The sequence below is a fragment of the Culex pipiens genome, chromosome 1, assembly GCF_016801865.2.
Source record: "Culex pipiens pallens isolate TS chromosome 1, TS_CPP_V2, whole genome shotgun sequence".
In the NCBI taxonomy this organism is placed as follows: Eukaryota; Metazoa; Arthropoda; class Insecta; order Diptera; family Culicidae; genus Culex; species Culex pipiens.
This window is the reverse complement of record NC_068937.1, coordinates 2,516,417-2,529,681: the sequence shown is the minus strand read 5'-3', so window position 1 is coordinate 2,529,681 and position 13,265 is coordinate 2,516,417. Positions and strand designations below refer to the sequence as shown.

The following is a 13,265-nucleotide window of genomic DNA, read 5'->3' as shown; positions in this document are numbered from 1 at the left end:
AGCAATTTTGCCATACCAAAATTGTGAGTAAATATTCGAAAATCTGTATCTTGTGAAGGAATTTTCTGATCGGTTTAGTGTCATCGGCAAAGTGAAAGGTATTGATGAGGACTACTCAGAAAAAAAATGATACGGGGAAAAAATATTGCCAATTTTTTATTTAACTTTTTTTCACAGAAATTCATTTACCGAAAATCGTAAATTTTAAAATTTTGTATTTTTTTATATGTTTTTAGGGGACAAAAATCGCTACTTTTAAGCCAAGAATTTGCCACCGAATTATAGTTTGCTCGACTTTTTTTTACTTAAGTTTTTAATGAAAAATCTTATTATCAAATGAAAAATACTTTGAAGATTTTTTGATGAAGTGCACATTTTTCAAGATAAAGTCACATAAAGTTTAAATTTAACTTAAAAGTTCCAGTGTATCGATTTTTTTTAATAGTGTCCATTATTGTACATTCCTGAAAAAAATGTTATTCGAAAAGTTCACAAAATTCCAATAAAAATGCCCAAGAGATATTATTGTTGCTGAAATAAAGTGAATAAAAGAAAAAGAAACAAGATAATTGTGTCATCCAAGCAACTTTTTATTTTCTAGTGTCAATATCTTAGCAAGGTCCAAATTTCAATCTTTGCCAAAGATACCAAGTCGATCAGAAAATTGCTTCTCAATTTTTAACAACAATCCTGTCTATAAAAACGGCAACATTGTTTTTGAATTGTTCTGCAATTTGTTTCAGAATATTTTTATTTTTTTATATTTAAAATTTGGAGATTATTGGAATTTTAAAATTTTTGTGTTTTGTAGTTACTGTATTTTTGAGTTATAATTTAAAAGACGTTTTTGCATTTCGAGGAGTCTCGGAGTTTTAAATGTTTTGTTTTTTTTTTTTTGAATTCCAGAAGTTTGTAATAGGTTATTCAGAAATTTTGATGTTTTGGAATTAAGAATTTTTGAGTATTGAAATAAGGAATTTTAAAATTTGGGAATTAGGAACTTTTCAAATTTTGCACACTAAGAAAAAAACGTGTAATTTTCGGTCAAATAAGATGCACATAACTGGAGCATCTAATCAGACCTAAATTTGTGTTAAATAAGACGTAAAATTACACGACCAACAATCATCCAAGTTCGTGTAAAATTACATTAACATATTGTTTGGTGGAGAATGATTCTAATAGGAATCTTATTGGATAAAAAGAAACGTTTGTTTATCGGATGTTTATGGTTTTATTACAACACATTTCAATTCATGACACACACACACTCAAAGCCACTAATTTTCTTATTTTTCTACCTCGCATTTTCACTGAAATTTCATCTATGGCTTTGTTCCATTACAAATTTTCCGGCATGCCGTTTGGAGTGTGTTGGCCAGACAACTGGAGATGTTGCCATGCTTGAAGGAACTCACTTCTTGGGCATTACGGTTTTGGTCCACTCCGGGAAAATCCTCTTCAGTGGACAGAACTGGAACTGGAACATTGCCGATTTTTTCTTTGAGCTCGATGATTTCGGCAACCTGTGACAAACCGCAACGAACGGAAAACGTCAAAACTATTAGTGTTCTATTTGGCCACCTCAAGAATGCTTAAACTTACCTTTCTCGTAGATTTGAGTGCCGAAAGCTGGTCCAGGCCAGTAAAGAAAAAAAATAAGATAATCTTGACGAAAAACGCTGATGCAACAAAATTTTTTGCGGCGTTAAACATGGCGAACGTTTTGACGTTTCGCCACTCAGACAAAAGTGTAACGACTAAAGCTCGTGAAATTAGGTTTCGTTTGATGTAAAATTACATCAAATTTGATGCTCCAGTTATGTGCATCAAATAATACGTGAAGTTGGGTTATAAGTAATGTAATTTTAGGTTTCGCAAGAGGTTATAATATTCCAACGAGAATTTTATCAGTTCACGTCAAAATAAACATAATTTTACATCAAATATACGATTACATGTTTTGGTATTAGGTTTAATATACGATCACGTCAAATGTAAAATTCCAAATTTTTTAGTGTGTGGAGTTCGGAAGTTTAGAATAGGATAAGCTCTGAAATTTAAAATTTCAGAAAATGTAGGAATTTGAAAGTTGAGAAATTTTTAAATTAGAATTTTCGAAAATTTGAATCAGTGATTTTTGGACTTTTGTAATTTTGGAATTTTAAAATGAATATTTTGATTATTGGGGTTCAGAAATTTTAGAGATTTGTTAGTCTTGGAGTAATTTTGAGATTTGTTATTCGTCGTTATGAATTTTGTGTTATTGGATTTTGTTATTGTAATAACAGACTAATAACATTTTTATTATTCTTCGAACAAATTTTTGTTATTATTTTTCGATCGTCGCAATAACAGTTGGAGATATTCTTCAATAACAAAAAATGTTATTCCAAAGTTGTGTTGGCTTTCAACCAATATCAGACCAATAACAAATTTTGTTATGATAACATAAACCGTTATGTAAAAATTGATTTTTCCAGAAGATTCCATAACACTTTCTGTTATTTTAACAGTATTTGTTATTGAAATGGCATGAATTTTGTTATTACCGTCTGCCCGGGAACTGTTTTTTCGTTCCTAATGAGCTGTATATTAGGAACGAAGTAAAAATTAAATTAAAGTTTTTAGGTGTCACCCATACAGCAATCAATTTTTAAATTTCACAAAAAAAAAGTTTTTGAAAATTCAAGATAAAAAAAAGAGCACATGCAAAAATAGAACAAAATGGGATAAAATTATGAAAATAGATACAAAATAAAATTTTGTTTGTAGATAAGGTTGATAAAACTGTAGGAAAAACTCAACAGGGTGAACGAAAAACAAAAGTATTCTTAGAAAAACAAAACTTATACTCCATTTTAAATTATATTATTCACAATTTATCTACAACTCAAACCAGGAACTCCTCACGCATCCCCGCGTTCCTCCCCCACCGGCTCCAGCGCCAAATTGATCCGGTACACCGCCTCGACCTCCTTCCCGGTCAGGAACATCGACAGCAGCAGGTTGAACGCCAAAAAGGCCGTCGCCGCCAGCGTGATCGGCCCCGTCATCCTGCGGTACAGCCGGAACACCTCGCGCGGCTCGCTGGTAATCGACGGCAGCCGGTAGGTGAAGTGGCGCGTGGCAAACTACGATCAAATGAAATTTTGAAATCGAGGGGGATTTGAATGTCATGGCCTACTCACCATAAAGGCGGACATTGGCGCCAGCAGCATCGGGTAGGCCGTGCTGAAGCCTGCCTGGATGAGGCCGGCCCGGGTTTGGACGCAAACCGGGCAGCCGGTTGGGTTGAGGATCACGTCCGGGACGATGAACGCCTTGTGGAAGAAGGTGGTCATGATGGCCGGGAGAACGACGGCGGGGAGGTAGCTGGACAGGCGGCCGAACGTGCCGAGCTTAAGGCGGGCCCGGTAGTGCGAGTTGATGTAGATGCTGGAGACGACCGTGGCCGAACCCAGGATGCCCGGGGTGTAGATTAGGGGCCATCTGCGAGGTGGGAAAAGGTGGTTGAGTTAGAGGTGGCGAAATGTCAATGAAAATCTGGATACAAACACGTCCGACCGGTTCTCCCAACCTTCGATGATCTTGCCAAAGTAGACGAGGGCCTGCGTCTCGGTCAGCTTGACAGCGTCCTCCGGAACGTCGGTCTTCTTTTTATGTAACAGCGCCATGGTCGGTCCTAATCAATCTCACAGTCGCCGGTTTGTTTTTGTTTACATCGCGCGAGAACTGTCAAACTCGCGTGCCATCTCTGTTTCAAAGTTGGAAGCTTCGACCTTTTTTATGGCAAACGCTGGCAACCCTAATCGTGAGAGCGAGGGTTGCTTTTCAGGCCACCCTCACTGCGCGCACTCACACAAGCGCGAAAACGGTGAGGAAAATCGGGAGGAAAATCGTCACTGCCTGCCTCACTGTTGGTTCTATTCTGCGCGTGAAAAGACACGGGGTTCGTTCCTCGCGCGTATCGCGGAATCGCGGCCGGACCACTTTTTTTTCTGAGGAGGAGGAAAAATAAGGTTTTTGACTCGGTGGGTCATCGCGGTATAGTGAGTTCCGATCTAGTGGGCCGTGCAGTTTGGGGTTTCGTGATCGCCTGCTTGGATCCGTCGCGAATCGGTCACGACTGGCAGAGGGCACCTGCTGTGCGTGCGTGCGTGCGTTCGTTTGTCCTTTCTGGAGGAGAAAACTTTTCTTTTTCAACTTTTTTTCTGCCTTTCGAAAGAAAATCGAATTTTCCGGATGGACGAGGCACGGCAAGGAGGTTGACCTTTTCCCGTGGAAAACCCGTGAAATTTGAAACCTGCCCCGGGGAGAGGAAAAAAGTGAAGAAAATTGTTTGCAAAAGGAATTTTCTAAACCAGAAAGGAAAAGAGGAAAAAATAAAAGTTTTGGATGCATACATAACTCGCGTGAGCTTGTGGTGGTGAAAGGAAAAGGACAAGCAGGCACTGGGTGAAAAGTGACAGGATTCTTGGCACGACCGTGGGAGAAAGAGCGCAAGAGAAAGAGAGCGAGCACATTGGCTTTTCGGTGCGGGTCGTCGCCTGCTGCTCATCCGAGTGTGTGTGTGTGTGTGTGTGTTCGTTTGCAGTTTCCATTTAGAGCGCAGAGGAAAATCCTCACAGCCTGCTGATAATCAATTTTTGTTATTATGCGAACAAACAAGAGGAAAAATCGTGCATATCAAAGCATGCCGCGCTCGCGCGCGCTCCTCTCTCGTTCCTCAACTGACAGCGAAAACACACACACATACACAAACAGACATGTTTTGCTCATTGCAAATCTCGGGTTAGTTTTCAAAACGTCGTAAAAGCCAAACCCCTCAAGTGGGGAAACCCGATGAACAAGTTTTCGACCATTATTTTAATTCTTATTTACATGTAAGTGGGTTTCAAGGGCATATTTTTAGTCAAAATCATTGCTTTGACTATAAGCTATGGTTGCCATATCAAGTGAATTAAATTTTTTAACAATTAATGTGTGTTTTAGCCTTGTTTTACCACACCAGGTTGATTCGACCTTTTACATGAGCAAATTGTTTCATACGTCCTTGTACTTAGGACTTTTTTTGAGTATGAATGACAATACGACCATTGGCAAAATTTATTTATTTTATGACTAAACCACATTTAAATCAAACACTATTATTTTGAACATCGTTTCAACACCCCCCGCAAAGAGGGCAGTCGATGTTTTGTGTTTTTGGAGGAGATTGGGAGAAAACATCGCAGGGGAGAAAGGTCCAACTGACAGAATTTATTCTCCCTCTCTCGCGTTGGCTCATACGCTTGCTGAGAGCACGAACAAAATGACGAATTACCACTGATTTGTTTATCTTTTCTTCAGTGGTCTATAGGACCTTGAAGAACTCGGGGTTCCTGGAGTTTTGAGAGGACGTTTATGCGTGATAAGATGGTTGCGGTCATTATCGCTTGTTCCTGAACAGATTAAGCAACTTGATTTTGTGTTGGTTTAGGCTGCCACACAAAATGATGATTTTGGGGGAAGCTAGCCGTCTCTTCCGGAATAAATGACTGAAACTGGGTTTTGCTGACTGGTAAATTGGAAAATATTCTTCGCGCATCCTTTAAGTCATATAATCAGCGCAATGTTTTTAACGGGATGCCAAATTTTCATCATTTTTCGTTAAAACTCATGTGCGCATAATCATAAAGCAATTAAAACTGACCTTACGTCCTTTTTCTATGAGCGTAAGTACATTTTCGAAATTATCAGTACTTACGACCTTGCATCACCAAGGACGTATGTGACTTACCCGTATGAAAAGCACATTCGACCTTTTATATGCGGGCGATATTTTTGTTTAAATTTATTTTTTTGGAAATTCTGCTCGAGTAGATCATTAGTAGTGCGTTAGAAGAGTGCAACCGTGCCAAAAACTCAATTTTGAACAACTGGCGCTTACGACCTTTTGAAAACTAACCCGAGAAATGGAATCGGCGGATAATCCAGTTTTCCGATTTTCCACCTCGTTTTTTTTTCTGCTGCTGCTAGTCGACGTCCCCGAAATAGAGCACACAAAACACACACACACACGTGACGCGCGTGCACAAACAAAAGCGCAACCTCCCCCCGGATTCTGACAGGTTGTCTGTCACACACACACACACCTTCTCTCCTTTCTCTCTCTCTCTCTCGGATTGCACCTGGATGTATGCAATTAAACCGACCTACCCCTCTATCATCCCTTTTCACCCCACCCCCCTCAAAACACAAACAATTTTCTAATCAAATTGTGTGTTGGTGTGTTATTTTAGAATCGTAGCAGGCGAGCTCCGCTCGTCATCAACGTCGTCTGGTGGCCTTTAAATAAAATTATGAAATAAAAGGAGGGCGCAACATCTGTGACAGCGGGGTTAGGGTTTGAGAGTGGGAGCAGCAAGTGCGCCCGCCGCTCTCTCTCTCTCTCTCGCTTGTGTAGTTCTGAGCACAGTCTGTGAAAGCATAGATTTATTGTGGTTGTGTATTATTTTTAGTATCTCATTTTTCTTATTGGCACTCGATGGATGACGGTGGAAATTCTTTCCGACTTCTTCGCCTTCTTCGTCTTCTGTTGGAAAAAAGAGTCTCGCTTGCTTGATGGAAAGCAGAGTGTTCAGAACTTCAGAGTCTCTGTGCGGGGGGATAGAGAAGTAGGCCTTGATGGCTGGAAACGTTGTTGTCTTTGATGGAGATCTAGACGAACGGAAGAGCACACGTTCAAAGAGATGGAATTTCAAGTGGCCTGCTATGCTCTTGTGATAGTGGGATCGAGGGCTTTGATGCCCGCCTGTGATGTGTTCGTCAAATTTAGGGCACTTGCATAAGATGACTTTAAAAATTTGAAGAGAAATTTAAATATGCATTCAAGAAACCCTTCTTTTGTATGAATGAAAATTCTAAATATTTGACCAAATAAGGAAATCTCTTTATAACTCGAAAAAATATAGTTTTTATCACTTCAGATTTGAGTACAGTCCACACTTGATTATCCGAAGCCTGCAAATTTTATTTAAAGTTTTTGCCATCTTTTGATTTTTTGAAAATTTTAGATGTTGAGTACCGCAACAAGATTTTTTCGGTAAAATTTTTGTGTTCGTCTAATCTTTTTTAATCTGATCATTGCAAAACAACTGAACTAGTGTAAAATGCATTTTAAAACACTTCTTTCATTAAAATTTTGAGACTATGGCTTGTTATTTACATTTTTATGTTTCGCCCGCTTTGCGACACAGCCGAGGGACGAAAACTTTGAAAAATATTTGTATCGGCCTTATCAAAAAACGGGAATGAGGATGGAATTTGTGGAATCACGTTTGTCAAAAAGTCTGGAATCCCAAGTAGGGTATTTGTCCCTTTTTTGAGCCTAGTACCTATATTGAGCCTACCAAACTTAATTTGACGAAATTGTGCATTCCATCGTCAATTTGCAGAAAACTGCCACTTGGAAATGATACTTGCTGTCATTAGCTTCAGTTTGGTGGGTAAAAATAATTCACTATTTCCTTTTAAATAGGAAAAAACGGAATAAACATATCACTCGTCAATTTTTTTGTGAAAAATTACTAGTTGCCCAAAAAATTACTAAGTATGCTCGTTTGAAAATTATTTTCTATCTATTGAAAAATTTTGTAATACTAAATTGTAAATACAAAATTTTGTAATTTTGTTCAATTTTCAATTCAATTCAACTCAATTCGTTTTAAGCACTTAACAACAAATTTAATGTTTATTTCATTACAGTCCAGACTCGATTATCCGAAGGCCTCGGAAACATTTCACTTCGGATAATCGAATCACGAAAGAAATATTTTTTTCGTTGTCCAATTTGTGATTGTCGAGCTTAAGTATGACTTAAAAACTACTCTAAAATGATTCAGAATTATTAAAACCAAGATGGCGGCCAAAATGGCGGTGTTGAAATATTGAAAAAATGCATTTTTCAATTTAAAAGACAATCAAATATTGAAATTTTACTAAAATGCGGTCGCAGAACTCAAATTTTATGTTAAAAGTAAGAAAATAAAAAAATATGAAAAAATAAATTTGGTCATGATTCGATTATCCGAAGTCCCATGCAAACCTTCGTATAATCGAAACTTCGGATAATCGAGTCTGAACTGTATTGCAATTCATTCATCTTGGTTTGGTTTATTTGTATTTTGAGTCAATTGCTTTCATATACAAAACTGCTTGGAAAATGTAAATTTCTATTCGTTACTTTTTTAATTAAAAAAAGTCCTAAAAATACATAGAAAAACCAGAAATAACATTAAAAAATGCAATTGACCGATCCATTTTTTTTCTGTTTAAAAATTGTAACTTAATTATTTTGAATAAACAAATTTTCACCTTTGGCCTTCCATTCAAAAACTTTGTTCATCCTTGCTTTTGAACATTTTACGAGTTAAGGTTAAAAAATGTTTATAAAGGTTGATTTTATTTATCGGAAAACTTGACTTTCATATGTTTATTCAAGATTTCTCATATCTAATAAATAAAAAAATAATTGAATTACTTTTTTGCTGAAAATATAAAAAAAATATTGAATTAAAAAAATGGTAAATAAAATTCAAAATGTTTTCAAATTTAGACTATAACAAATATGTGCAAAGAACTTGGTTCTTTAAATATTCCACATAAAGTCAGAGGTAATATAAAATTGGAAACATTAACTTTAAAAATAATAAATCATGGATATTGCAAATTAAATATCAAAAACACAAGATTAAAATGGAACTTTGGCAACAAATATGTTTTATAAACGAACTCTTCGATATTTTGATATTTTTTAAAAATAATATTAAAGCAGTATTTCACCCTCAGAAGGTTATGGAAAAAAATAATAAACTTGTCTGGAGAATGGGTCATTTTGGGGAATGTTATATAACCAATTATTCTTTTCTTTTCTCATTGAAACTAAGGATCTGGAAATTAACCCCATTTTAGTCAAATTTGAATAATTGATTGCATATTAAATTACAAAATGCATTTTTTCACTATTTCATCAACGCCATTTTGGTTACCATCTTGATTCGAATTCCGAAGTGAAATTTTTCCAAGGCCTAATTTTCTGCTAATTGTCTAGAATTCTTCTAAATATGCAACAATTTTTTATTTTGAGGTTTAAAGCACTGTTAGATCTCCAATATTACCATATTTTATGAAAATATCTCCAGCAAGAAAATACCCAACTTATCGAACTAATAAAATGCATTATTTCTGCTTTATCATTTTTTTTTAATTTCGTTGCTTTTTACATACACAGCTAAAAAAGTAGTAATCCAGCTGCGTGTAAAAGGCCTGAGTGTAAAATAAATATTGCATTATTTTATGCAATTTTATGTGATTTTACACCCTGAAATATGTAGCCCATCAGTATGGGAAACCTACTTGACCGAAATGTCAAGCTCATATATGCGTTTATCCTTACAGCTTTTCATCGGTCTGATGGCCGAGTGGGCTAAGGCGCCAGTCCTTACTGTTGGTGCTGGGTTTGAATCTCGTCGGTTGCAACTTTTTTTATGTTTTTGCAAAAAATGTACATGCAGTGTGTAATATTAAGTGTTTATTTTGACGAAGGTGATGTGCATGTTTTTGCATGCGATTTTACCATCAGATTTTTTGCTGTGATAGTTGATTGCAAAATGTTTTTTTTTTCAATATTTCATCACCGCCATCTTGATTCGATTTCCGAAGTGAATTTTTTCCTAGACCTAGGCCTTCGGATAATCTATAGTCCAGACTTGTAAGTAAAACACGTTCAAAAATCTTAAGTTTTGCTCTAGTCGGGATGGGGTTAAAAATAGTGAACATTTCTCTTGCTAATTGTCTAGAATTCTTCAAAATATGCATCAATTCTTTATTTTGAGGTTAAAATCTATGTTGGATCTCCAATGTTACAATTTTTTTAATAAAAATATCTCCAGCAAGAAAATACCCAACTTATCGAAGTAAAATAACTAATAAAATGTATTATTTCCGCTCAATATTTTTTTAAAATTTCGTTGCTTTTTACATAGTAAGCAAAATCATAGTACACCCAACTGGCAGTCGCATGATTGTGATGCATGGCGGCATGAAAGTATATCAGAATCTGCATGAAATCTGTCCTCATGCATTTTTTGCGATATAGGAGTATGACATTTTTGCCCGTTACCGACAATTATCGACATTACCGACGACTTTTTGGTTGTATTTCACAAAAAAAAACACTTAGCAGAACGAGGATTGAACCACCAACTTCTTGGTTATTGATCCGACACGCTACCACCGCGCCATGGACGCTTGATGAAAAGTGAGTGAAAGAGCACCAACATATGCTTCTCTTTGGAGTGTTGCTCGGGGACGGGCCAGCTTTATATGTGTTGGTGAGAACTGCAGATCGCTGAAATTTTTACACGCGGGCAAAAATGATCTACGGGCTTGCTGCAAAAAATGTTATAAAATATGTCATTTTCTGCAGCAAATCCAATGTTGCAGATTTTGAGATATATTTTTCCTTTGGGTGTAGTATTATTTACTTCTGGGAATGTTGTCAGATTTTGTTACAGAAAAAATGGGTGAATTTACATCCTTTTATGCTATAATTTACTAATTTTACATAAATTCCATAAACTTCTCTAGAACAAGGGGAATAGACTGCTTGTTTACATTCAAGATTACGCCATTTAAAAAGTTACAAAGAATTGAGGTAAAATTACATCGAAAAATAGGTAATATTCAACCTCTCAAAATTGAACGTATTTTTACTGTGTATACATTAATTTTCTTTGTTCAATGAATGATATTTTTTTTATTTAGCTTTTTTTTTTTAAATTTCTAAATATTTAATAAATTTTTAATCTAATTTTTCTATCATTCAAATAGTACACAAATTTCTGGCAATGTGACACATTTTACCAATTCTAAGCAAAGTCGCAAACTTTTAGTCAAATTACGCTAATTCCAGTTTGATCATTTTCGTTATTTATAGCTTTTCAGCAAGGGGCTCGTTTAAAATTTTAAATGCTCTCAAAAAGTAAGTTTTGTTTCATCCTAAATGATGTTGGTACTTATTTCTGATTCTTGAGCATTAACTTATTTCATTTAATAAATTAATTAATTAATGCGTTAATAATTTTCAAAAATTTCATCACTCGTAAAAAAATGTGAACTCTTATCACGGTTTGATCTTACGCTAATATTTTTTTATCAATATGCTAATTAAATTATGACACTTAAACAACAAATTGACAAACATTAAATTTGTGGAAGAAAATGTTATTGAATCCTACTTAAAGTGTTTATATATTTATTAAATCAAATCATTTTTATACTATCCTAAAAGATCTGCTAATTTTATTTAAGAGTTAAATAGGATTATCGCACCGTCCAGGCTCGCTTATCTGAAGACTTCGGAAAAATTTCACTTCGGATAATCGAAACACGAAAAAAAATATTCTTTTCTAATAAGTCTGATTTTTTACGAGCTTCTGAACAACTCTAAACTGTTTTAGTTTTTTTTATCCAAGATGGTAACCAATATGGCGGAGACGAAATATTGTAAAAAAAAAATTCGGTATTTTTGAGGGAACTAAGAGGTCCCAGAAATTTAATTTAATGCTTAATTCTATTTTTTATTTCCATTAAAAATTTCGGAGAAACGAAGCATTGAAAAATTAGTTCTTGAAAAAACATTGGGAAAATGCATTTGATAATTTAAAAGGCAATCAATCATTCAAATTTGACTAAAATTGAGTTACAAAACTCGGATTTGATGTTAAAACGTTAAAAGTAAGAAAAAAAAATATCCGAAGTCTCGAAATTTAAGATAATTGAGGCTACAGATAATCGAGTCTGGACTGTCGTGATCCAAGAAAGCGGTGATTTTTGAGACTTTTTAAAATATTTGTTTGTTAACGAAACAAGCAAACAACCACTTGAATTTGACTAAGTTGGGGTCTACTGATAGGGAATAAAATGAATTTCAAAAAAGCAGGTGTAGCAACTTAATTTTACAATAATTTATTGAACTTTTATTTGAATTTGAAAAAAGATTTAATTGAAAAGAAAGATTACTGCATAATTTCGTGCCTAAAATCCAAAGTCATTCCATCGATTCCCAGCTCCAATCAACAACCGCACAACGAAAAACCTCAAACCCACCCGATTCGTGTGTTTTCCAACCGAATCAGCAAAGTAAATAAACATTTCGCTAAAATCATCACTCTCCGGAGGGTCCCTCTAAAACGGTGGCGGTTCCATCTCCCTCTCTCTTGCTCTGCATTCCCGAACCCGACACTCTCATAAACCCCGTGCTCCACCACCCACCCAGCGCCCCCTTCTACGACCCAAAACAAAGTCTGCGACGCGACTTTTTCGAGAAAAAAAAATAAAACTGCTGACCGTTGCCGATTTCGCCTACTGTGACTTGGAGTGAAATTTAAATTTTCGACCAATTTTGGATCGCCGTTGAGCAGAGCGGGAGTGCAACCTCTCTCCTTCTCTCTCGCTCTGATTAAGCAGTTGTTGTGTGTTTAGTGTAATTAGAATAAATTTTCATAATTTTTGATGCGTCTTTTAGAAGTGTTGTGATTCGAGAAATCCACGAGCCCAAGTGTAGCTTGAAACGAAGCGATTCGGTGCAAACCGGAGCGGTTTTGGTTCCAATTTTGACAGTTCTCAAACCCACCGTGTGTGTGTGTGTGCGAGTTTGTGTGGCGTGGAGTATCGATTTTGCGAGAGCACCGTGTTTCCCCAAACATTTTCCACTGTGGACCAGTGCGAGGAAGCGCTCCTCTTCATTATAGAGAGCACCCGGAGCGGCGGCGGGACGAGGAAGGACGAAGGATTCAGGATGCCCGTCAAGAAGCAAGGTAAGAAGAAGGGGAAGAAGCAAGGCGGCCTACTCTGATGCATCAAGAAATTAAGCCAAGCTTAGTCGCGCGCACAACATAGTAAGGGGGGCCGTATCGGAAATTGAGGGGGTGGTCACAGGTCATGGATGGCCATGATTTGCTCCAAACAAAAGGGGGAGGCAGCGCCTACTATGCTGTGTGTTATGTAACTGCGAGCGCTGATAATAATGGTTTTGCTCTTGATGAGAACTGCGCGGGGAAAACTCAAACATTCCGATAGTTGGAGTCCAAGTTAGAAGCTATATCGAACGGATGGACGGCAGGACTAACAACTAGGCCAAACGGAAGGGAAAACATACCGTGAGAAGAGTTAGAGCTTGGAGAATTGTGGGCGAGTGGGTGTGAAAGGAGGAACAGGAA

General features: G+C 36.5%; 3 protein-coding genes across 12 annotated transcripts in view; 1 reads left to right on the top strand and 2 right to left on the bottom strand.

Annotated features, from left to right (window-relative positions):
- Nucleotides 1-1,278: 1,278 nt before the first annotated feature.
- LOC128092584 (uncharacterized) lies at nucleotides 1,279-1,991 on the bottom strand. Its single transcript, XM_052706776.1, has 2 exons — nucleotides 1,606-1,991; nucleotides 1,279-1,526 (listed from the first exon to the last, which is right to left on the bottom strand). The coding sequence occupies exons 1-2, from the start codon at nucleotides 1,714-1,716 to the stop codon at nucleotides 1,326-1,328; spliced, it is 312 nt and encodes a 103-aa protein (XP_052562736.1). The 5' UTR covers nucleotides 1,717-1,991; the 3' UTR covers nucleotides 1,279-1,325.
- Nucleotides 1,992-2,849: 858 nt separating this feature from the next.
- LOC120415081 (uncharacterized) lies at nucleotides 2,850-3,738 on the bottom strand. Its single transcript, XM_039576483.2, has 3 exons — nucleotides 3,559-3,738; nucleotides 3,192-3,492; nucleotides 2,850-3,134 (listed from the first exon to the last, which is right to left on the bottom strand). Exons 1-3 carry the CDS (start codon nucleotides 3,675-3,677, stop codon nucleotides 2,910-2,912), a joined length of 645 nt encoding a protein of 214 aa, XP_039432417.1. The 5' UTR covers nucleotides 3,678-3,738; the 3' UTR covers nucleotides 2,850-2,909.
- Nucleotides 3,739-3,884: 146 nt separating this feature from the next.
- Nucleotides 3,885-13,265, top strand: part of LOC120415082 (disks large 1 tumor suppressor protein) — a 106,119-nt gene continuing 96,738 nt past the window's right edge. For 8 of the 10 annotated variants that reach the window (XM_039576493.2, XM_039576492.2, XM_039576487.2 and 5 more), the window contains exons 1-2: nucleotides 3,885-4,034; nucleotides 12,572-12,863. In XM_039576493.2, coding sequence (XP_039432427.1) covers nucleotides 12,845-12,863 — 19 coding nt within the window. In that variant the 5' untranslated portion in view covers nucleotides 3,885-4,034; nucleotides 12,572-12,844. Of the gene's footprint in view, nucleotides 4,053-12,571; nucleotides 12,864-13,265 lie in introns of all 10 variants that reach the window. The other 2 variants (XM_039576485.2, XM_052706349.1) reach the window with 2 other exon arrangements.

Bases quoted from the DNA above. Each gene is read 5' to 3' on its own strand.
- LOC128092584 (XM_052706776.1), bottom strand. From the start codon at position 1,716: ATGTTTAACGCCGCAAAAAATTTTGTTGCATCAGCGTTTTTCGTCAAG. The intron at 1,527-1,605 runs GTAAGTTTAAGC...GGTTTGTCACAG, and splicing joins CACTCAAATCTACGAGAAAG to GTTGCCGAAATCATCGAGCT.
- LOC120415081 (XM_039576483.2), bottom strand. From the start codon at position 3,677: ATGGCGCTGTTACATAAAAAGAAGACCGACGTTCCGGAGGACGCTGTC. The intron at 3,493-3,558 runs GTTTGTATCCAG...CCCACCTCGCAG, and splicing joins TGGGAGAACCGGTCGGACGT to ATGGCCCCTAATCTACACCC. The intron at 3,135-3,191 runs GTGAGTAGGCCA...ATTTGATCGTAG, and splicing joins CGCCAATGTCCGCCTTTATG to TTTGCCACGCGCCACTTCAC.